General features: G+C 39.7%; 1 protein-coding gene across 2 annotated transcripts in view; it reads right to left on the bottom strand.

The window, feature by feature from the left end:
- The window catches only part of LOC309554979 (uncharacterized protein), a 227,616-nt gene extending 203,500 nt beyond the window's left edge, over nt 1-24,116 (bottom strand). For both annotated transcript variants that reach the window (XM_082256770.1, XM_082256771.1), the window contains exon 1: nt 23,989-24,116. In XM_082256770.1, coding sequence (XP_082112896.1) covers nt 23,989-24,097 — 109 coding nt within the window. In that variant the 5' untranslated portion in view covers nt 24,098-24,116. The remainder of the gene's footprint in view (nt 1-23,988) is intronic.
- Nucleotides 24,117-24,448: the final 332 nt, after the last annotated feature.

Below are 24,448 nucleotides of genomic sequence, written 5' to 3'. Positions count from 1 at the left end.
ATGCAGTAGACCCGCAAAGGTTTTCAAATGGCAAACCATCCCAGGAAATGCAGCATGTGTTGCACTGCTTTTTGATTTGTATGTTTGTATAATAGTTAGGGATACATAACAAACCATGATACAGGGCATCATGCTGATTCCTGAAGGCCCATGTTTCTTCTCCTATTCTGGTTCCCTTTGAGTAGAGTATGACATCTCTATTGCTTTGCAAGTGAACTACGTGTAAAACAGTAAGAAGATAATCTCAAACTCTTATATCGATCTAAATAGTGGCAGTTTTCCTTTAAAGTGTATGTAAAGCTTCTTTGGTTCTTAGTTTCGAAAAGAATATGGAATAGTTAACACCCCTATCAGGTTTTTTTTATTTTGCTGCTCTCGTAAAGGAGATTTTCCTTTACTTCCTCATTAGAATACAATATGTTCCCTCTTTTACTCTTCCTAGGACATTATCATGACATATATTATAGGTTTGTAATATATGTTGATTATAAGGGTATCAGGAAATTATCCCCTGGGCAATATCCCCCGGGACAACATCCCCCTGGACATAATCCCCCGGGACAACATCCTCCCGGATAATATCCCCCGGGACAACATCCCCCGGGCAATATCCCCCGGGACAATATCCCCCCGGAAAACATCCCCCTGGACATAGGGTTAGGGTTAGAGGGTTAGGGTTAGAGGGGGGATATTGTCTAGGGGGATATTGTCCAGGGAGGATATTGTCCGGGGGGATGTTGTCCAGGGGGGATTATGTCCAGGGGGGGATGTTTCCCGGGGGATATTGTCCGGGGAGATATATTCCTAAGAAGGAATACTATAGAGGGAATAAAACATAATCATGCTATACAATATAACATATATTGGTGCCAGTCTTAAAGTTTTCATGAACAAGATTCTTTGGAATTTTTAATAAGGGATGTTGGTTGCTTCCCTATAAAGGCATGATACCCTCTGAAGGTTCCTGCTTTTACTGTTCTTGTGGCAACTCATACATTTTGGGTTTCCCTTGACTTTGGGCCTGTGTTGATGGCCTTAGGTTTGTGATAATGGCATCGGTTTCACATCAGTTTAGAACATTTCTGAGATCATTCAGAATTCATTGACAGTTGAATTTGACCTGCAATTGACCTCCTGACCTGCCTTTGACCTGCTGTAAGTATGATTTATATTCCCATAAACTTGCTGAAATTAACAAAAGCCTGCCAGTTGGTTTTGGTGTTCATTGTCTCCATTGCCCATTTTGTAATTAAGACAAATAACACCACGGCCATCTGTGAGATTATCTCCTCAGTGGGGGAACAGGTAGCAAAACAACCTTTCAGCGGTGCTAACCCTGTCATGTTTTATCCAGTTCTATCCATTTTCACAGTCATTCTCCTAGCTTAAAGTAGAACGAAATGGACATATTGTTCTCCAAAGAAATTACTTTTAGAAAAGATTGAGGAAATAAAAATATAGGAGGAATGCAAAGAAAGTGGAACATTAATGCCAAAAATAGCTTTATAGATAAGTTGAATTATTGAGGTGTTAAATTTGGAGAAAAAAATCTGAGAAAAAGCCAATTTGAGACTTTATGAATAGGTGAGGATTCCAATAAGCAAATTTTCAGCTTCAGCATCCCTTTTCACATGCATGGAGTTTTCACATCTACTGTTTTAATCCATATAGAAAGTATAAGTAATCTTCACTGTTTTTACTGTCGGCCCATTAAAATACATAGTTCCAATAATGTTACAGTGACTTGAAAAAGTATTTCACATTTTGTCATGTTACAACCAAAAAGGTAAATGTATTCTATTAGGATTTTATGAGATTAATCAACACAAAGTGGCACATAGTAGTGAAGTGGAAGGAAAATGATAAATTGTTTTCAAATTTTTTAACAAATAAATATCTGAAAAGTCTGGCGTGCATTTGTTTTCTGCCCCCCTGAGTCAATACTTTGTAGAACCACCTTTCCCTGCAATTACAGCTGCAAGTCTTTTTGGGTAGGTCTCTAGCAGCTTTGCACATCTAGAGAATTACATTTTTGCCCACTCTTCTTTTGCAAAATAGCTCAAGCTCTGTCAGGTTGGATAGAGAGCATTTATGGACAGCAATTTTCAACTCTTGCCACAGATTCTCAATGGGATTTTGGTCTGGACTTTTACTGGGCCATTCTAACATGAGAATTTGCTTTCATCTAAACCATTCAATTGTAGCTCTGGCTGTATGTTTAGGGTTGTTGTCCTGCTGGAAGGTGAACCTACGCCCCAGTCTCAAGTCTTTTCAGTCTCTAACACGTTTTCTTCTAAGATTGCCCTGTACTTGGCTCCATCCATCTTCCCATCAACTCTGACCAGCTTCCCTGTCCCTGCTTAAGAAAAGCATCCCCACAACTTGATGCTGCCACCACCATGTTTCACAGTGGGGATGGTATGTTCAGAGTGATATGCAGTGTTAGTTTTCCGCCACACATAGCATTTTGCTTTTAGGCCAAAAAGTTCAATTTTGGACTTATCTTACCAGAGCACCTTCTTCCACATGTTTGCTGTGTCCCCACACATGGCTTCCCACAAACTGAAAACAGGACTTGTTGTGGCTTCCTTTCAATAATAAATAATAATAATAAAAATAAATAATGTAGCACTGCCCCCTAGAGGACTGCTGAGAATTGCACTTTTTGGATTCCCCTGGGTTACCCTTAGCAACTGATAGCAGACAAATAGCATTTAAAGTCCTTGGCTCAGTCACTAATCAATCCAGGGGATGTTGGTTTGTTGTAGTTTATTTAGAACTGGGGTAGGAGAAGGGATGAGTGGGATACACCAACTATGAACTATGCACAACACTAGCTGCAATGTGTGCGGCAAGGCCGCTGCTTCACCTTGCTACTGACGTGAAGATAGAAAGTATGATCGTGTTTATGTTACTCTTCAGGGTCTAACTTGGCACCCCCATTCTCACTTGCTGTGTGTGCTGAACTCCTGTCCACTGACACTCCACTGGAGCGGTCCCCCTTCCTGGGCAGACCCCTGGCAAGCTTCCCGGTACTCACGAACACTGTTTTTCCCAAGGTTGCTTCTGCCTCAAACTCCACTTGTCAGCTTCCTGGACCTCCTGGCTCAGCACCACACTCCTGGTTCACTAGGCCGACCGCCTGTGACCACCTTCCACATCAGACAGGAGGAGAGACAGCCGTCACCCTCCTCCTGGGACCTGGCTTCCCGCCCAAAGACCCCCTGTCACATGTGCCTTTGGCTTTTATAACATATCCCAGGATGCACCACTGTTTTTGCCAACCCACTGGGATAGCTACAAAAGCTTGTGTGTCACTGGCTGGGTTTCCTCCCCTGTCCAACAGGCTCCCCTATTGGACACAGTGGGGACACTCCCTCAGCCCAGATGAATCACACCCTGGACACATGTAACAGGCCTAACTACTGATCAGGCTCCCCTGATAAGTATATGGAGCAGACTATGCTTTACCTGCTATTCCCCTGCCTAGCACCTATCTAGGAGGGTGCTACAATAATATAACAATAAATAATAATTAAGAATAATAATAAATGGATCTCTGCAGCTCCTCCAGAGTTACCATGGGTCTTTTGGCCGCAGACTGGAAGAGACGTCACCTGACTCCTCCTGATGCGTTGCGTCACAATTACGTGATTACCCTTAAAAGTAATGTGATTGTTACGCAATGCATCGGAAGGAGCTGGGTAACGTCACTTTCCGTCTATGGCCGAGACCGAAAGTTTGGGATTTTATCACACTGCTATCATTCCTGGGACCCCTCGGTCCAGTTTCTTTGCTACACTTGCATGAGTCCACTTGATTTTAAGTTACTACTATTTTTAATTAAAGTTGAAATTTACAAATTACACTTTGGAGACCCCTATTTTATTTTATAAAAGCTGAGATTTACCTGCAATGGAATGAACCTCTTCAGCCAACGATTTCCATAAAATAGATATTTTTGCTGGTTATTTATTACCATTGAACATTGCATTTGCACGTGTCTTTTTTCATTTTTGTTTTTCTAAGTACTTTACATTTATATTATTTATTTTTGGGACTTGGATTCATCATTTATTTGTTGGATGGTGTTCACTACTTTTTTATGTATAGTTTTTTTTTGCACTTTCACTTTTTACATTGTTTTATAATCAGAAATTTATTTTCACATCCTCTCATAGGTGTTGAAGCACGGGTGCATTTATATACATATTGCCATATATGTCATTTCACTATTTAAATAATTGAATACAAATGCATGCCACACTTTTCAGATATTTATTTGTAAAAAAATTGGAAAATCATTTGTCATTTTCCTTCCACTTCACAATGATGTGCCACGTTGTGTTGGTCTATCACATAAAATCCTAATAAAATACATTTACGTTTTTGGTTGTAACATGACAAAATGTGGAAAATTTCAAGGAGTATAAATACTTTTTCAAGGTACTGTAGATAATGTTACAAAATTATTTGCTAATTATTTAGAGCAAAATATACAAATGAAGCCTGCCATATTTTTTATACATCAGATGTAGAGTGAAGAAACTATATGTAAAGGAATGTATAATGCCTGTAGTTTGGAAAGCTTTTGGAGGCTGCATAAATCAGAAGATGGCATCTAAGCGATAAGTGAAAAACGGTAATTGAAAAGCTGGTTGAAGAAAGCACGAAGTACAATAGAAATATCTGGCTTCCTGGGCTAGTGCTTGACATTTAGGTTAACCCAAGACTTTTTGGAGGGATGAAGGGTAGTCAGGGAAAGCAAAGATGTGTTTGTAATATAATCTTGCCTTCTGAGATCTACTGATTTCCCTTTTAGAGTCACTGCCTGTGTGTTTCCTTCATGTAGTGACAGTAACAGCCAACAGCCAATATGCTGGAAAAACGTTTACTAAATTTTAAGGTTAAGAAAAAAGATGTTGTCTACAAGTATATTGCATCTAATTTTGCAATATATATATATCCTATACTGGCTCACAATTTGTATTTTTTGGCTAATGTATACATTACAAAACTAAAACAGTGTAGAGAAACGATTTAAGATCTGGGAGGTAGGAAATATGTATATTAAAATGCAGTCTTTACAGTGTAACTGAAGGCAAAACTTTTTCTAATTATTTTTTTATTTTAGATGGAGAGGAAGTAGAACCATTGTCAGGTTTTTATTGCTGTCTGTGCCCCAGTTAGGGAGATTTGCCCTCTCTATTCGTCCTGGTTACCATTATCCACAAAAGTGAAAAAAAAAAAAAAACCCTCCAATTTTAAGTGTTCACAAGAGCAGGAAAATAAAATAAAATTTTCCAATGGAACACCAGTTCTGGTGACCCTGATGACCCAGGGATTTCTCTCTGACTTCCTGTTTAATTATGGGACAGGAAGTGAAGGAAAATATCCCCAATGGAACGCAGATGGCAAAAAAACCTGACTGGGTTAAAACCCACCCCTATGCTATCTAAAATGAAGAAAAAAATAAAACTTTCTTATTCACTTCCGCTTAAACAAACCAATAGATTTTAACCACACAGATACAGATCAGTTACACCCCCTTCCTGCCCAGACCAATTTTCGGCTTTCAGAGCTCTCACACTTTGAATGATAATTACAATGCTGTACCTAATCAATTTTTTTATCATTTTTTTCACACAAATATAGCTTTTTTTTTGTAGTATTTAATCACCACTGGGTTTTTTTATTTTTTGCAATATAAGTGAAAAAAGAGCGAAAATTTTGAAAAAAACACATTTTGTTTTAGTTTCTATTATAAAATTTTGCAAATAAGTATTTTTTTTCATAAATTTGGGCCAAAATGTATACTTCTACATATCTTTGGTAAAAATAACCCAAATTAGTGGTTATTATTTAGTCTGTGTGAAAGTTATAGAGTCTACAAGCTATGGTGCCAATCATTGAAAATTGATCACACCTGATGTACCGACGGCCTATCTCATTTCTTGAGGCCCTGAAATGTCAGGACAGTACAAATACCCCCCAAATGACCCCTTTTTGGAAAGTAGACATTCCAGGGTATTTAGTAAGAGGCATGGTGAGGTTTTTGAGGTTGTAATTTTTTCCCACAATTCTTGGGAAAATTAAGAAATAATTTATTTATTTGTTTTTTTTTTTTACACAAAATTGTCATAATTACAAGTTATTTCTCACACACAGTACATGCATACTTGCAATTACACCCCAAAATACATTCTACTACTCCTCCTGAGTATGTCAATACCACATGTGTGAGACTTTTCATACAGCCTGGCCACATACAGAGGCCCAACATTCAAGGAGCACCGTCAGGTGTTCTAGGAGCATAAATTACACATATAATTTCCTAACGACCTATCACACTTTTGAAGGCCCTGGAGCACCAGGACAATGGAATAACCCACAAAATGACCCAATTTTGGAAAGCAAACACCCCAATTTATATTCTATGAGGCATAATGAGTCTTTTGAACATGTCATTTTTTTCCCACAAGTTTTTGGAAAATGTGGAAAGAAAATAAAAACGCATTTTTTTTTTTTACACAAAGTTGTCAATTTATAAGATATTTCTAACACATAGCATGTACATAGCAAAAATTACACCCCAAAATACATTCTGCTACTCCTCCTGAGTATGGCGATACCACATATGTGGGACTTTGTCACAGCATAGCCACATACAGAGGCCCAAGGAGCACCGTCAGGTGTTCTAGGAGCATAAATTACACATATAATTTCATTACAACCTATCACACTTTTGAAGGCCCTGGAACCCCAGGACAATGGAAACCCCCACAAAATGACCCCATTTTGGAAAGAAAACACCCCAACACATAATCTAGGAGGCATGGGCTGCAGATAGGTACTCAGGTACTCTGATGGGCTGCAGACAGGTACTCGGGTAATCTGATGGGGTGCAGATAGGTACTCGGACACTCTGGGCTAGAGACAGGTACTCGGGTACTCCGACGACAGGTACTCGGGTACTCCGATGACAGGTACTCAAAGTACCCAAGTACCTGTCATCAGAGTACCCGAGTACCTGTCACCAGCCCATCAGAGTACCCGAGTACCTGTCACCAGCCCATCAGAGTACCCAAGTACCTGTCATCAGAGTACCCGAATACCTGTCACCAGCCCATCAGTGTACCTGAGTACATGTCACAAGCCCATCAGAGTACCAGAGTACCTGTCATCAGAGTACCTGATAAGCTGGGGAGAGGTACTCGGGTACTCCGATGACAGGTACTCGGGTACTCCGATGACAGGTACTCAAAGTGCCCGAGTACCTGTCATCAGAGTACTCGAGTACCTGTCATCAGAGTACCCGAGTACATGTCATCAGAGTACCCAAGTACCTATCACCAGCCCATCAGAGTACCTGAGTACCTGTAACCAGCCCATCAGAGTACCCGAGTACCTGTCATCAGAGTACCTGATGGGCTGGTGACAGGTACTCGGGTACTCTGATGGGCTGGTGACAGGTACTTTGATGGGCTAGTGACAGGTCCTCTTTATTGGGGGGGGGCAATCAGTGTGTTTTGTGGTGCACTATGATCGGTAACTAGCTGTTACCGCAATCTCCTCCTCAAACAGGAGCAGTGTGTGAGGAGGAGAACACGGTGACAGCTAGTTACCGTGTTCTCTGTTGACATTCTGTGACCGGCTGTGATTGACAGCTGGTCACGTGGTAAAAAGCCAATTTCATTAGCTCTTTACCTAGATCGGGGATGGGCTCTGTCCGAGGGACGAGCCTCATCCCCTATTGCCGCGCATTGCAGAGAGAACGAGCGTCTCGCGCTGGAGCCGCTCATGTGCTCGGCTGTGATTAGACACAGCCGATCGTGTGGTAAACAGCCAATTTCAGTCCGAGGGACGAGCCTCATCCCTGATCGCCGCACTGCGTGTCCCCGGGGGCGCACAATAGCGGCGAGAGCCCTTCCTGCCAGCGTAATTTTACTATAGCCCGGTATGGAATTGGTTAAGTGGGTTGAGTGATCCATCGGTTTAAAAGATAAGTTTACCCTTTGAACACGTTACACCCGTATTTTGGAAGTAACTTATAACATGTTCCAACGTATGTTCCCCTCACCTCCAGAGCACCTTACACCCCTGTGAATGCTGGCAGGGGGTTCTTTTCCCCTACAGCTGCTGTCACAGAAGATCCACCAGATAGCCCGTAGAGGGAGAATGTACAGGAATCTGACTTTGATTGAGGGGTGCAATACTTTGCAGGCTGCTGTGTAAAAAAAATTATAAATCAAAAAATGTTTTCTTGCAAAAATAAGTGCATTTATAATTTTTTTACCTAAAGGTGAACTTAGTCTTAAACTACTTCAGCACCCACTGTCTGCAATGTATTGGCCAATGATTTATGTGTCCAATCACAGCCCAGAATCCTGTGTTTATGATCAACACAAGGCTCTGTACTCAGGGAACCATCTCTCTGTTTCTTATCCTGCTAAGCAGGGATAAGAAACAAAGATATATTTAGTAAAAAGCAGCACACATTATTCACATTAATACTTGTTAGACACACATTTAACCCCTTGATTACCTGAGCTAACAACCCCTTCCAAGCCATGGTCATTAGTACATTGACAATGTATAGTATTATCACTGATCACTGTGTCACTGGTGATCTCAGTGGCAGTTAGCCGGTTCCCACTCAGTGTCAGTTGTTGTCAGATTGCCTGCCGCACTATCGCAGTCCTGATTATAAGTTTCTGATCACTGCCATTAGTAGTGTAAAAAAAAAAAAAATTTAGTATATATATATACCATCATTTGTAGACGCTATAATTTTCACGCAAACCAATCAATATACACTTTTTGGGACTTTTTTTTGCCAAAGACATGTAGCAGAATACATTTTGGCCAAAATGTTTGAAGAAACTAGATTTTATAATTTTTTAAAATAAAATAATATATATACAGTATTTCCCAAAAGTGAGTACACCCCTCACATTTTTGTAAATATTTTATTATATCTTTGTGTACAGCTTGTATAACAGTGTAAATTTGCTGCCCCCTCAAAATAACTCAACACACATCCATTAATGTCTAAACTGCTGACAACAAAAGTGTGTACACCCCTAACTGAAAATGTCCAAATTGGGCCCAATTAGCCATTTTCCCTCCCCGTTGTCATGTGACTCAATAGTGTTTCAAGGTCTCAGGTGTAAATGGGGAGCAGGTGTGTTAAATTTGGTGTTATCGCTCTCACTCTCTCATACTGGTTACTGGAAGTTCAACATGGTACCTAATGGAAAAAAACTCTCTGAGGATCTGAAAAAAGAATTGTTGCTCTTTGTAAAGATGGCCTAGGCTATAAGAAGTTTGCCAAGAACCTAAAACTAGGATGTAGCATGGTGGCCAAGACCATGCAGTGGTTTACCAGGACAGGTTCCACCAAGAGCTCGTCATTGAGGAGTGGAAGAGGATTCCAGTGGCAACCTGTGAAGCTTTGGTGAACTTCATGCCCAGGAGGGTTAATGCAGTGCTGGAAAATAATGGTGGCCACACAAAATATTGACACTTTGGGACCAATTTGGACATTTTGACCTAGGGGGTGTACTAACTTTTGTTGCCAGCGGTTTAGACATTAATTGCTGTGTGTTGAGTTATTTTGAGGGGACAGCAGATTTACACTGTTATACAAGCTGTACACTCACTACTTTACATTGTAGCAAAGTGTAATTTCTTCAGTGTTGTCACATGAAAAGATATAATAAAATATTTACAAAAATGTGAGGGGTGTACTCACTTTTGTGAGATACTGTACATGAACTAATATTAGTAAGTCAATAACTGGATTCAATATGTAAGGTATTATTACTAAGTTGCCTTAGACAGCCCTTCTCTAGTACATTTTGTGAGATACTCTATATTTAAAATATACTGTATTTTATAGCAGAAAGTAAAAAAAATATATATTTTTTTCAACATTTTCATTTATTTTTTTCTTTATCTTTATTACTTTTTTTTTATGGTGATCAAATACTACCAAAAGAAAGCTCTATTTGTGCGAAAAAAAACAATATCAATTGCATTTGAGCACAGTGCTGCATGACCACGCAACTACCAGTTAAAATAGTGCAGTGCTAAAGAGCAAAAAAATGGCCTGGTCATGCAGGGGGTAAAATCATACAGAGCTGAGGTGGTTAACCACTTAAGTCCCGGAAGATTTTACCCCCTTCCTGACCAGGGTTTTTTTTGCGATTTTTTTACTGCGTGTCTTTAACGGACAATTGCGTGGTCGTGCGACGCTGTACCTAAACGAATTTGATGTCCTTTTTTCCCCACAAACAGAGCTTTCTTTTGGTGGTATTTGATCACCTGTGCGATTTTTTGATCATGCGCTATTAACAAAAAAAGAGCGTAAATTTTGCAAATATAACAATATTTTTCACATTTTTTTATATGAAATTCCCCCAAAAAAATGTAAAAATCAAAATTTTGCCAATTTGTTTCATGCTACATATGTTTGGTAAAAAAAATCGCAAAAAGCGTATTTTGATTGGTTTAAGCAAAAGTTATCGCGTTTACTAACAAAGGGAAAGATTTTTGTCATTTTTTCGACATTGCGGCGGACAGATCGGACCCTTGACTGACATTTTTGACACTTTTGGGGTTACCAGTGACATTACTGCAGTAATCAGTGCTATACATATGCACTGCTACTTTAAAAATTACACTGGCAGGGAGGGGGTTAACTGTATTGGAGAGAGAGGGGTTAAGTGTGTCCTAGGGGAGTGTTTCTAACTGTGATGGGACAGGTCTACTATTGTAAAAACAGAGATCAACGGTTCTACATAGTAGAACCGTCTGATCTCCATTTTTACACAGGGGAGAATGACAGGCGGCTTGTTTACATTAGCCGCCTGCCTTTCTCCCCCTCTACCGACGATCGCCGAGTGACCGGTGGACATTGGGTCTGCCGGTCACACGCACTGACTCCTCAGTGAACGAGCCGCGGCAGGCGTGCGCCTCAGCGGGTGCGCGCTCGCCCGCTATTGGCTCACAAGCCGGTGACAGGCTAGTGACGTACCGGTACGTCACTTTGCCTGGCCGGGGCTGACCGCCGCAGTATATTTACTTGCGGCGGTCGGCAAGTGGTTAATACATTACAAAATATCTAGTACTAATTATAAATCCTGGTAATATATATTAAAATACTTTAAAAGCAGGATACTAAAATTTGTTTTTAGAGCTCCCTATCATACATTTGGCCACATTTTTCATGAAACAATTAATTCACTAGCGGATAGATTGTATCTAAAACAATCGCGTTTTGTTTCAAACTTCTAACAACTTTTCTTATATTCAGTGATTCTACATTTTTTTTTTTTTTTTAGAAACTGGTCATGTTCACTGAATCTGTCTGAGTAAGCATTTTTCCCAAAAACTGCACACTTTGCAGGAAAAGCCTATTGCAGCACTTTTCCCTTTTCTGTGTATGTATGTGTGTGTGTGTGTGCGCACATTGATTTAAAGGTACTTCATTCTTTTGTAGCTGCAGCTAATGATTCTGGACATTAAAGGTGCTTGATAAAGTGTTGACTTTTCCCCACTTTGTAACTGATGTTCCAGAGCTATACAGGACCTTCATTCCCCTTCACAGTTTATTGGTTTAGAGAGACGTCTAATTTGATATCAGTGAAGTGCATCACCAGAAAGAGAAGGATTTTGTCTATAAAAGCACTAGTTTACAACTTAGCACATGAATACAATTGCAATTTTTCCTTTTTTAAGCTCGTGTTATTGGACAGTTAAACAGAGAGGAACAGGTTTCTCGGGAAAATGTTCACATTTATCACTTTTTTAATGTCCCCTTGTTACTTGGTAATTAAGCATTTGATTAGTCATTCCTCTCTCAAAGTGATAAATGTGAGGCTGAAAAACCTTCTTTCCTAAGTGCATCCTCATTCACTGTCAAATCATTATTTATCGCAGGGAATCAGCTAGAGCAATGTTTGATGCTATAGCTCTATTTGGAAGAATGTACATTTCTGTCAAATAATGCACAAGGTTATTTATCAGAAAGGACAGAGGGCCATGCCAACAGAAAAGAGCAGCCTGAACATTATTACACGTTGCTCCATATGTTCCTATGTACAATGTGCGCAGAGTATGTTACTTTTTAACAAAGAAAGGATTTAGGGCTCTTTCACACGGCCGCTCCGTGTGTCCGCAAATCATCCTATTTTTTTGCGGATGATTTGCGGACATAATGTAAGTCTATGGCATTGCGGATGTCAGCGGAATACCATCCGCTGACATCCGATTTTCTTCCTTTCAGTTCTGTTCCGTTTTTTGGAACGGAACAGAACCCTATTTTTTCATCCGTTCAAAAAACGGAAAGGAAGGAAAATCGGATGTCAGCGGTGTCATCCGCTGACATCCGCAATGCCCATAGACTTACATTATGTCCACATATCATCCGTAAACGGATGGGATGATATGCGGACATACGGAGCGGATGACACAAATGTCATCCGCTCCGTGAAAAAAAAAAAATAAAAATCCTGCAGCGGAGCTTTCACACGGAGCGGCCGTGTGAAAGAAGCCCTTACAAACATTTCTGGGCAAAGGTATACAGTAAACCCCCCTCCATCGCGGGGGTTACGTTCCAGATCCACTCGCAATAAGTGAAAATATGCAAAATAGAAATACCCTATTTAAATACATCCTAGGCATGTTTTTATAACTTACAGTACTTTTAAAAGCATTTTAAGGTCTTTAAATCCACTTTTAAAGCAAGAGAAACACATTTAACCTCTTGCCGACTGCCGCACGACTATATACGGCGGCAGTCAGCCCCTCACAGGCAAAGTGATGTAGGGGTACATCACTAGCCTGTGAGGCTCTAGGAGGCGAGCGCTCCCGCCCCCGCTCGTTCGCGGACCCCCCCGCGAGTGTGACCGGCGGACCCGATGTCCGCCGGTCACTCGCGATAGTCGGGTGGAGAGAGAGAAAGGCAGGCGACTAATGTAAACAAAGCCGCCTGTCATTCTCCCCTGTGTAAGAACAGAGATCATACGGTCCTGCTATGTAGGATCGTATTTCTCTGTTGTTACACAAACAGCCACATCCCTTCACACGCCCCTAGGGACACACTTAACCACTCCTTCTCCAATAAAGTTAACCCCTTCCCTGCCAGTGTCATTTTTACAGTAACAGTGCATATTTTTAGCACTGATTACTGTAGTAATGTCACTGGTACTCCCAAAAGTGTCAAAAATGTCAGTCAAGGGTCCGATCTGTCCGCCGCAATGTCGCAGTCCCGCAAAAAAATCGCAGATCGCCGCCATTACTCGTTAAAAAAAAAAATTAAAATGACAAAAATATTTCCCTTAGTTAGTAAACGCAATAACTTTTGCGCAAACCAATCAAAATACGCTTATTGCGATTTTTTTTACCAAACATATGAAGCAGAAAACAAATTGGCCTAAAATGTTAAAACATTTTGATTTTTACATTTTTTTTGAGAATTTCATATAAAAAAATGTGAAAAATATTGTTATTTTTGCAAAATTGTCGCACTTTCTTTGTTTATAGCGCATGATCAAAAAATCGCACAGGTGATCAAATACCTCCAAAAGAAATCTCTGTTTGTGGGAAAAAAAGGACGTCAATTTCATTTGGTTACAGTGTCGCACGACCGCGCAATTGTCCGTTAAAGTCACGCAGTGCCGAATCGCAAAATAGGCCCTGGTCAGGAAGGGGGTTAAATCTTCCGGGGCTTAAGTGATTAAACACATAGAAGATACTGAGAGACAGAGCAAGAGCAATGGAAAACACAAAAATATTGAATTAACAATGATTTATTTAATAAAACAATAGTAATAGGTCTTAAAACGCAAAATACGGGGACCGCGAAAACTGAACCGTGAGATAACAGGGGTTTACTGTAACGCAAATGTAGCAGCCGAGTGGTGAAGCAGCACACATTGTTTTTTTTAGCTCCTAGAAGCTGTTTTTAGCATTTTTTCTGCTCCTAGAAGCTAAATAGTGTTTCCTCTGTGTCCATGCACACTACTTTGCACACTACTTTAAATTTTTTTAATCTTCAGCGTCTAGGAGCAGAAAAAAAAATGTTTGTAGAGCTTTTGGAGCATTTTTTCAGCAGAAAAAAAACAGCTGAATGCACCTAATGGCTCCTAAAATGCTCCTAACTGTTTCTAAATGCTACTAACAGCTTTTTTTTTTATTATTATTTTTATTATTTTCTTCATGTATAGCCAACATGCTAATAAAATTCTAATGCTCCTAAATGCTACTAAAATGCTACTAGAAGCTGGCACAAAAATGCTATTATCAACATTTTTCATCCAGCATTTTTTTCTAGCTTTATTGAGCTTATGAAAAATGCTTGTGGAACTTTGGTCAGAAAATGAAGTCCTGCTAGATCACATCAGGCTGGTCTCCTTTTGCAGGTATAGCAATGCAAAACATTACAAATAGTTGCCTATACTGTTTAAAACCCAGTAATACACCTGCTCTGCACATGCTCAGCTGCTCTCCATTTTTAGGCATATTTAGGCACTGTTGAGTTTGTAGAGGCCAATCTGCTTAAAGCCTTAAAGCAGAATTAAACCCTCTTATTCTTTACAGCCAAGGGAGCTGCTTCTGTTTGATCTGCAACTGCCATGGTGCTGCACATGTGATCCGTTATAACACCAGCCATTTAATGGTTTGACAGTTTGATTAAGGAAAGAAGAAAATGTGATAGTTAAACAATCCTTTCATTCCAGGGATGTAACCTTTTGAAACTGTTAAATCAATGGGTTTATTCCTGCTTTAGGATTTACTACTGTTCAGTGGTTCTGAGCGTCAGTAAAATGGCAGCCTCCAGCAAGAAGAAACATGAACCATGCTGGAGGCAATGTACAGCACACACTCATTTTGGTAGCATATTTATTATTGTGAAATGTATGTTCCTTGCTAGAGAACATTATTTTTTATCAAGTTGTTATGGCTAAAGTTCCACTGCATAGTGGAACTAAACCCATCGATTTAACAGTTTAAAGAAACAGTTAAATTCCTGGCATGCCAGGATTTCAAACTGTCACATTTGTTTGTAATGTCAACCAAAACTGTCAAGCCATCAAATGGTGTTGTAACTGATCACATGGGCAGCACCATGGCAGTTGAAGATCAAACAGAGCCTAAGATGGCAGCTTCCCTAGCTGAAAAGGATAGGAGGGTCTAGTTCCACTTTAAGGTAAACCCTAACTGAATGACATTTCGTTTTCCAATGGTCATTCTGCATTGAAAGGGGGCACCCTGGTCTCTCTGCATTGAAAGGGGGCACGATGATCTCTCTGCATTGATGGGGACACGGCACGCTGGTCATTCTGCATTGAAAGGGGGCACGCTGGTCATTCTACATTGAAAGGAGGCACGCTGGTCATTCTGCATTGAAAGGGGGCACGCTGGTCATTCTTCATTGAAAGGGGGCACGCTGGTCATTCTACATTGAAAGGGGGCACGCTAGTCATTCTGCATTGAAAGGGGGCAATTTCCTTCAAAAAAGTACTTGTCTTTACCTTTAATGCTTTGTTGCCTTTTGGTGCTACTGAGCCTCTCCAGCGCCTTTTGCAACCGCTTCCAGTCTACATGTATACATTCCAGCAAGGGCTGCAGGGGATTCCTCATTGTGTGTTTCTTACTGATTGCAACAGTGAACCATACCTGCATAATGTGTTTAAAACAGTAACTAGTAACAAGTTCCTTATCAGGAAGCATGTGTAAATCATGACAATGCAGGAGTATATTTTGGAGAGGGGGAAAGAACTGACACCCTAAAACTTAAAGTGCCTGAACATGGATGAGAGCCAGATATTTTTGTAATAAAAGCTGTAGGGTTTTGCAATGCAGTTTTTAAAGCTATGTTAATTTGGACACAGCAGGAGTAAATGGACAATCTTAACTCCATTCTGCACCACCCGGACAACTATGCCTCGTTTTGGAGCAATATTCACCTTGAATACTCACACAACAATCTTCTGCTATACCATTGGCCCCAAAGGCATCATTTGATAGCCATGGTCTCAAAAACACCAACAGCATAATCCAAAGTGGCTCCAAACCTGGCTGGGGAGGAAAGTTTGCGACCCTTTTGTAGTAGAATGGATATTCATAATCTCTTTTAGTCCACCATCTTCTCTACTTTACATAGGGCTTCATGACTACTCTGCTTAAGAGTATTTTTCAGCTAATGACATATGAGTCTGCCCTTTTCTTTACCCTCATTGTTACTTTACCACCAAATCTAGGGCCAGCTATTTCATCAATACACACTACTATACTTGACATTTTTAGTAACCCTAAAATCCAAATCCTTGGATTACCTTATTCTCTTCCTATCACCCTGAGCCATCTAAATCTGACTAAAAGAACCGAGTAGACAAAAGCCCAATTATGTAGAGTAACCTATGCAGCTGTTCATTCCGTTATTCTGTCTAATCAATTACAGTTTCTACAAGCCAGATTCAAAAAAAGTTGGGACAATGTGCAAATTGTGAATAAAAACAGAATGCAATTATTTGGAAGTTTCAAATTTCAATATTTTATTCAGAATACAACATAGATGATGTATAAAATGGTTAAACTGAGAAAATGAATAATTTTAAGGGAAAAATAAGTTGATTTTAAATTTCATGGCATCAACACATCTCAAAAAAGTTGGGACAAGGCCATGTTTACCACTGTGTGGCATCCCCTCTTCTTTTTATAATAGTCTGCAAACGTCTGGGGACTGAGGAGACAAGTTGCCCAAGCTTAGAAATAGGAATGTTGTCCCATTCCTGTCTAATGTAGGCTTCTAGTTGCTCAACTGACTTAGGTCTTCTTTGTCGCATCTTCCTCTTTATGATGCACCAAATGTTTTCTATGGCTGAAAGATCTGGACTGCAGGCTGACTATTTCAGTACCCGGATCCTTCTTCTACGCAGCCATGATGTTGTAATTGATGCAGTATGTGGTCTGGCATCGTCATGTTGGAAAATGCAAGGCTTTCCCTGAAAGAGACGACGTCTGGATGGGAGCATATGTTGTTCTAGAACTTGGATATACCTTTCAGCATTGATGGTGCCTTTCCAGATGTGTAAGCTGCCCATGCCACACACACTCATGCAACCCTATATCATCAGTGATGCAGGCTTCTGAACTGAGCGCTGATAAAAACTTGGGTTGTCCTTGTCCTCTTTAGTCCAGATGACATGGCGTCCCAGTTTTCCAAAAAGATCTTCAAATTTTGATTCGTCGGACCACAGAACAGTTTTCCAATTTGCCACAGTCCATTTTAAATGAGCCTTGACCCAGAGAAAATGCCTGCGCTTCCGGATCATGTTCAGATATGGCTTCTTTTTTGGCCTATAGAGTTTTAGCCGGCAACGGCGAATGGCAAGGTGGATTGTGTTCACCGGCAATGTTTGCTGGAAGTATTCCTGAGCCCATGTTGTGATTTCCATTACAGTAGCATTCCTGTATGTGATCCAGTGCCGGCTAAGGGCCCGAAGATTGCGGGCATCCAGTATGTTTTTCCGGCCTTGACCCTTACGCACAGAGATTGTTCCAGATTCTCTGAATCTTTGGATGATATTATGCACTGTAGATGATGATAACTTTAAACTGTTTGCAATTTTTCTCTGAGAAACTCCTTTCTGATATTGCTCCACTATTTTTCGCCGCAGCATTGGGGGAATTGGTGATCCTCTGCCCATCTTGACTTCTGGGAGACACTGCCACTCTGAGATGCTATTTTTATACCCAATCATGTTGCCAATTGACCTAATAGGTTGCAAATTGGTCCTCCAGCTGTTCCTTATATGTACATTTAACTTTTACGGCCCCTTATTGCTACCTGTCCCAACTTTTTTGGAATGTGTAGCTCTCATAAAATCCAAAATGAGCCAATATTTGGCATGACATTTCAAAATGTCTCACTTTCAACATTTGTAATGTTATCTATATTATATTGTGAATAAAATATACGTTTATGAGATTTGTAAATTAGTCCATTCCTTTTTTACTCACAATTTGTACAGTGTCCCATTTTTTTTGGAATTGTGTTGTATGTTGACTGTGACTCTTGATCGCGGGTGGCCCACACATGCTATATCACTACTAGGTACTTTGAATCTTGTGGGCTGTTATTGATGTTCCCTCACTCTCGCAGCCTGGAATATAGCTATCATAGAGATACAAACATGATTATCTACTGGTCTGCTTGGATTCAATAACCCAGTTATTAGGACTATAATCTTCCACTGTACTACCTTTTTTACATACTGTGAGGTTATTTACTACCACCTTCTCATGAATCTAGGCATGACAATATCTCTTGTTAGGGTTTCCTCTTTTTCAAGAACAATAGATAAGTATATCTACTGTGCATGCTGCAATATGCTTTTGCACTGTAATTGCAACTCAACCCTTAAGGAAGTCTATGACATGATTGTTCTGCTTCCTTAAAATGCCTTGCAATTTTCTTGTACTCTGTAAATGTTCGCAATTGGGCCATCCCAAAGTAAGTATAATTGCCTGTAAGCGTGGCAATTACTGTACCATTTGGAGCTTGCAGCATGAACATCTAGCCTATTGCATCTTTCATGGCTTTACTGAATTCTAACAGTGCTGTATTCACTTTGATTGCACTGAGTATGACTGCTACATGAAGAAAGTCGTGGAGTTTATATACAATTGTAAACATTTTCCTAAGCAGACTATGTATTAAACAGAGGTCTTGATTTAACACTTTAGGAGGTTGCATTGTTAGGCAGACTATCCTTTCCCTAGATATGTGGGGAATGTCAGTGGGAGTCACGGGTCTTCATCTTGTGGCCTTTATTGTCATGGCTTGGACGGAGTTATGTCTGTCTCTCTGTGGACCCAATGTATCCATTAATAGATCAAGAAAGGTATCAGGTCACAGAACAGCATCACAATGTATTCCTAATGTGCTACATTTTGTTTGCAAAGAGTTGTTTACATTACTGCTACTAAAGTTTAATTTGGGATTTTGTCCTACACCATTCTCCTGACGCTTCGAAATAACCTTGGATAGACCACCTCAGTGTTGTCTTTACATGATCTTTAAATCCTCTTGTGCACAATATGCACATACCTATTACATTGCTCTTTTATTACTTCCCTTTACACAAATATCAAAAATATATCCTAAACAATCACTGATATTATGATCAAAGTAATTATGTAACATTAAGGGGCCTCCCTGCCCAGGCAGCTCCATGTTATCCCATGTACTGGCTAGTCTTTGGTCACACAGTTCAATTCAAGACACCAGTTCAAAGTTTGGTCTCTTGACTCTTTTACAATTCCATATTCTCCCTGTTCCTAGCACCTTCCGGTTTGCTTGAGATAAGCTGAACTGTCCTGGGTTTGAATGGAACAGGGTTTGGCAAACTTCAAAGATGTTTGGATGCTGAACCCAAACCCCATTGAAATAAATGGTAGTTAAATCTCCAAAAAAAAAAATGCCCATTTTCTGAGCTAAAAGGCAAGAGGATGTCAAAAAATAGCGGGGGATGGGCACTGCCCTGGGGAGCATCACATACTAATGCAACATGTACCATTACAAGTGACAAATGAACAGCACTTTTATTTACCCCTAAAATTACTACACAGGGTTTCTACACATGCATGCCCTGGAGGAAGAAATATATCTTTACATTATAGCTATATTTTGTCTTTGCCAATTACTATTAGACCCCATATATATTATATAGATATATACCATTGTAATCTAAGATTGAGAATTTTGCTGATTTTTATATGTACTATGATACGTGTTGTGTAAACTGCTGGTGGAACCTCTGTTATTATACCAAGTTATATGTCACACTGTATGTATATTTTCCATCTACACTGGAAAACTAAGATTTATTATGTTGTAAAAGAAAATAAATTACATTGTCATGTCTAAAGTGATATTAACCTCCCTGGCGGTATGATTATTTCAGATTTTAGGAGCTGAAAGCGGTACCATTATTTTACATGTAATTATTAAGAATGAGCAGCCCAAACCAACTATTTACATATGATTTTTTTTTTTACTGTGCGTTCTTCTTTATAACATCTCGGATATGATAAAGTTTGAAACACAAAATCATAAATTATAATATAATAAATAACTATAAATAAGTTATATATACTGTATATATATATATATATATATATATATATATATATATATATATATACAGTATACACATTTATATATATATACATACTGTATTTTCTGGCGTATAAGACTACTTTTGAACCGGTATATATAATATATATATATAAAGTACAGTAAAACTGCAGGCAAGGGCACTGGGGGGCAAACTAAGGTTAACTTATTTTATATAGTAATGTAATCCAATAGGATTAAAATATATCAGGGTGTTTGTGTGTTTTACTTTTTGAATTTGCCGCCGGTTCCACCCCCCCTGTGACGCAACGCTCGCAGGGAACAGAAGCCGGGGCACACAGCATCAGGGGGAAGATCCGGCCGCCGTACACTGCCAGAATACATCGCGGGATCATAGGGACAAGGTAAGTAACCTCTTCCAGGATCCAGGGATTTCTCCCTGGCGTTACCACTAATGGCAGTGAAATTCCACCCTGAGCCACACTGGGGAATACCGCCAGGGAGGTTAAATGTTTTTTTTTTTTTAAAATAACAAACATGTCATACTTACCTGCTCTGTGCTTTGGTTTAGTGCAAAGCAGCCCGATCCTCTTCTTTTTGGGTCCTGGCTCCTCCCCCTTGACCATTGCCCCCCATAGCAAGAAATTACACTTTGCTACAATGTAAAGTAGTTAGTGTACATCTTGTATAACAGTGTACATTTAATGTCCCCTCAAAATAACTCAACACACAGCCATTAATGTCTAAAACACTGCGAAATAAAGTGAGTACACCCCAAGTGACAATGTCCACTTTAAGTTGCAGCAAAGTGTCATTTCTTCAGTGTTGTCACATGAAAAGATATAATAAAATATTTACAAAAATGTGAGGGGTGTACTCACTTTTGTGAGGTACTGTATATATGTGTGTGTGTCTGTATGGCTGTGTGTGTCTGTGTAAATCCAGGAAGTGAACAGGAAGCAGTTTCAGCTGCCCACAGTTAAAATGGCTGCAGCCAGACTTAGTGGAGGCAGATTTCTCCAGCATATTTGGCAAGTACAGAATTACAGTATATATAAAATAATATGCAAAGTGGTTGGAGGGAAGCAGATTTTGTGAGCAGACTGTAGTTCCTCTTTAAGTAAGCCAATAAAGGTTATCACTTTAACTCATTTTTTTTTAAAAAAAGGTTAGGATGAAGGAAGATAAATTGAAATAAGGTAAGTGCCATGGTTTACATTTATTCTGAGCAGTAGATGTGAGAAAATAATAACAGATATTAATAAGAACACTTTTATACATGGGACCGGTGTAATTTAAAGCTGAACTCCGTACTTGATGTGCTGTGTGTACTTCTTTCATATTTGCGCAGTAATTCAGTGTAAATTGTTGTTTCTTTACAGGAGTTTCCCGTAATGAAGACCAGTCACTGCTGCTGTTTCACTCTCTCTCTGCTTGTTCAGGGTGACTGGTCTTGTACTTGCCCCCCCCCCCCCCCTGTAGTTTTATGCAGGTAGTCTATGATTTGTGAGCCTGCTGGGTCCCTCCCTCAGCACTACTCTCTCCATATGTTATGCTCAGCACATTGATTATGTGGTATCTTGATTTGCAAAGACATTGTGCGCACTGAAAATAGATTTAAATTATTGTGGGTTTTACAGAATACATTTTGATGACATTTTTTTAATGCTCAGACTTCAGCTTTAAGCTTCTTATAGGCAGACATCTCTCTCATTTAAATGAATAGCAATTGGACATTCTACCTGTCCTCCCAACACTTTTCAAAGTGACAAAGTCAAAAGGCTGTGAAAATAAGACACATGGTGTCTGGCCACCCTTAGTTTAGAGGCTTGTCTTTATGTTAGAATATCATATTAACCACTTAAACCACTTAAGTTTTCCCACAAACAGAGCTTTCTTTTGGTGGTATTTGATCACCTGTGCAATTTTTTGATCACGCGCTATAAACAAAAAAAGAGCGTAAATTTTGCAAAAATAACAATATTTTTCACATTTTTTTATATGAAATTCCCCCAAAAAAAAAGTAAAAATCAAAATTTTTTAACATTTTTCGGCCAATTTGTTTTATGCTACCTATGTTTGGTAAAAAAAATCGCAAAAAGCGTATTTTGATTGGTTTGCGCAAAAGTTATCGCGTTTACTAACAAAGGGAAAGATTTTTGTCATTTTTGGTGTTTTTTTTTTTAACGCATAATGGCGGCGATCTGCGATTTTTTTTTCGGTACTGCGACATTGCGGCGGACAGATCGGACCCTTGACTGACATTTTTGACACTTTTGGGGGTACCAGTGACATTACTGCAGTAATCAGTGCTATACATATGCACTGTTACTGCAAAAATGACACTGGCAGGGAAGGGGTTAACTTTATTGGACAGGGAGGGGTTAAGTGTGTCCTAGGGGCGTGCTTTCTACTGTGCAGGGACATTCCTATTGGTGTAAAAGCAAAGATCAACCGTTCTACATAGTAGAACGGTCAGATCTTCACTTTTACACAGGGAGAACTGACAGGCAGCTTGTTTACACAAGCTGCTCTGTCTTTCTCCCTTCACAGGAGCGATCGCAGTGTGACTGGCGGACATCGAGTCCGCCGGTCACACGCACTGACTTGCCTGTGAACGAGCCGCGGCGGGCGCGCGCCTCGGCGGGCGCGCGCCCGCCCGCGATAGGCTCGCAAGTCAGTGACAGGCGAGTGACGTACCGATACGTCACTCTGCCTGGCCGGGGCTGACCGCCGCAGTATATAGTCGTGCGGCGGTCGGCAACCGGTTAAATCTCTAACTAAAGTAATTGTTAATGATCACCTTGTAAAACAACCCATTCGGTTCAAAATAGAAATGAAAGGCAAAACATTTGTGTATAGATATAAAAATACATATAAATACATTTTATTACTATTTTTTTTTTTTTTTTTATACGTGATCACATTTCCTCTGGTATCCACTCCAGAAGAGCTGCACGCGCTTTGTTTTCCCCCTAGCTAGTTTAGTAAATGCTGGCAGCTATTGCGGGTTGTATATTAAAGTTCAGGGTACTCTATAAATGTTTTGTATTATTGTTTGTTATATTGCTATTTGTTTTGGACTAATTTCCGTTTTATTACTGTATACAAATACATTTGTATTTGCCTTTTAAACTTTACTTAATCTTGTTTTTGAGTTGCCTTAAAGTCCCTGAGGGATCCTCCTTTTTGCACATGTATGCATAATAATGTATCTAAGAGCTGGGGGGAGGAGAAGCAGCAGTACACTGAGCTTCCCAGTGAATGGCTGTGCAGCAGGGGTGTGTCAGGACAAGTCTGATTATTGGAGGAGAGCAAACTGAGTTCCCAGCACAGCTACAGAACTGAACAAAGTGTGCTCTCCTGCTTAGTGTGGCCAGTTTTTAATAGGAAAGCAGAGGACACCAGTGATTTCACATAAAGGAAGCAATACAAAGAGAACAGAATACTTTCTTAAACAAGTACATGGTACAGCAGGCACATATCGTCCTATGAGGTTTTGGGGTAACAAACGCTTTAATACTTCGAATTAAGTCACGGTCGCCCACAAGATCTTCATCTTCATTTCCAGAATTATTCTGTGATGCAAAGTGACTAATCTGACTGGTCATATTGTAAAGAGTCCAATTATTAAAATATTTTTTATGGCAACTGCTCCTCAAGAGGTTATTATTTATTTATTTGTACAGTGGCCAGATTGTATTTACACAAGGTATGCATGTATACATCTTTTAAATTTTTTTATTACGGCAATACTAATCACCCATATAAATTGTCCAGTTTACAAAAAAAATAAAAAATAAATAAAAAAATAGAATATATATAAATATACTACTCACTTTTGCAGGTTTCAGCATGTGCAGTAATCCAACTGGGGTGGGAAGGATCAATTTCCTCTAAGAGAACTTTGCCTCCGCTCTTGTGAAAGTTACTGGCATATGCACCCATAGCGTGTCCTATTTTCACTGAAAACCTGAAATAAACGACAAACACTGGCATTGAATACGAATAACCACACATAAGATGAAGGAGTGGTGAATAAATTATTGATGAATGTTGATTTGAACCTCTTAACCTATTCTGTGCATAACACTGTACATAGCATAGCGCTTGTTTTTCAATATTCAAAAAATTATCAAAATGTAAAAAATAACAAAACACAAAGCCATTTACAACTATGTCCCAAGCTATATCACTAATCTTGTCTCGATATATCACTCAAACTATCTTCTCTGCTCCTCCCAAGACCTCCTGCTCTCAAGCTCTCTTGTCTCCTCCCATGCTCACCTCCAGGACTTC

Source organism: Pelophylax lessonae, assembly GCF_965119305.1.
Source record: "Pelophylax lessonae genome assembly, chromosome: 1".
In the NCBI taxonomy this organism is placed as follows: domain Eukaryota; kingdom Metazoa; phylum Chordata; class Amphibia; order Anura; family Ranidae; genus Pelophylax; species Pelophylax lessonae.
This window is presented reverse-complemented; position numbering and strand designations above follow the sequence as displayed.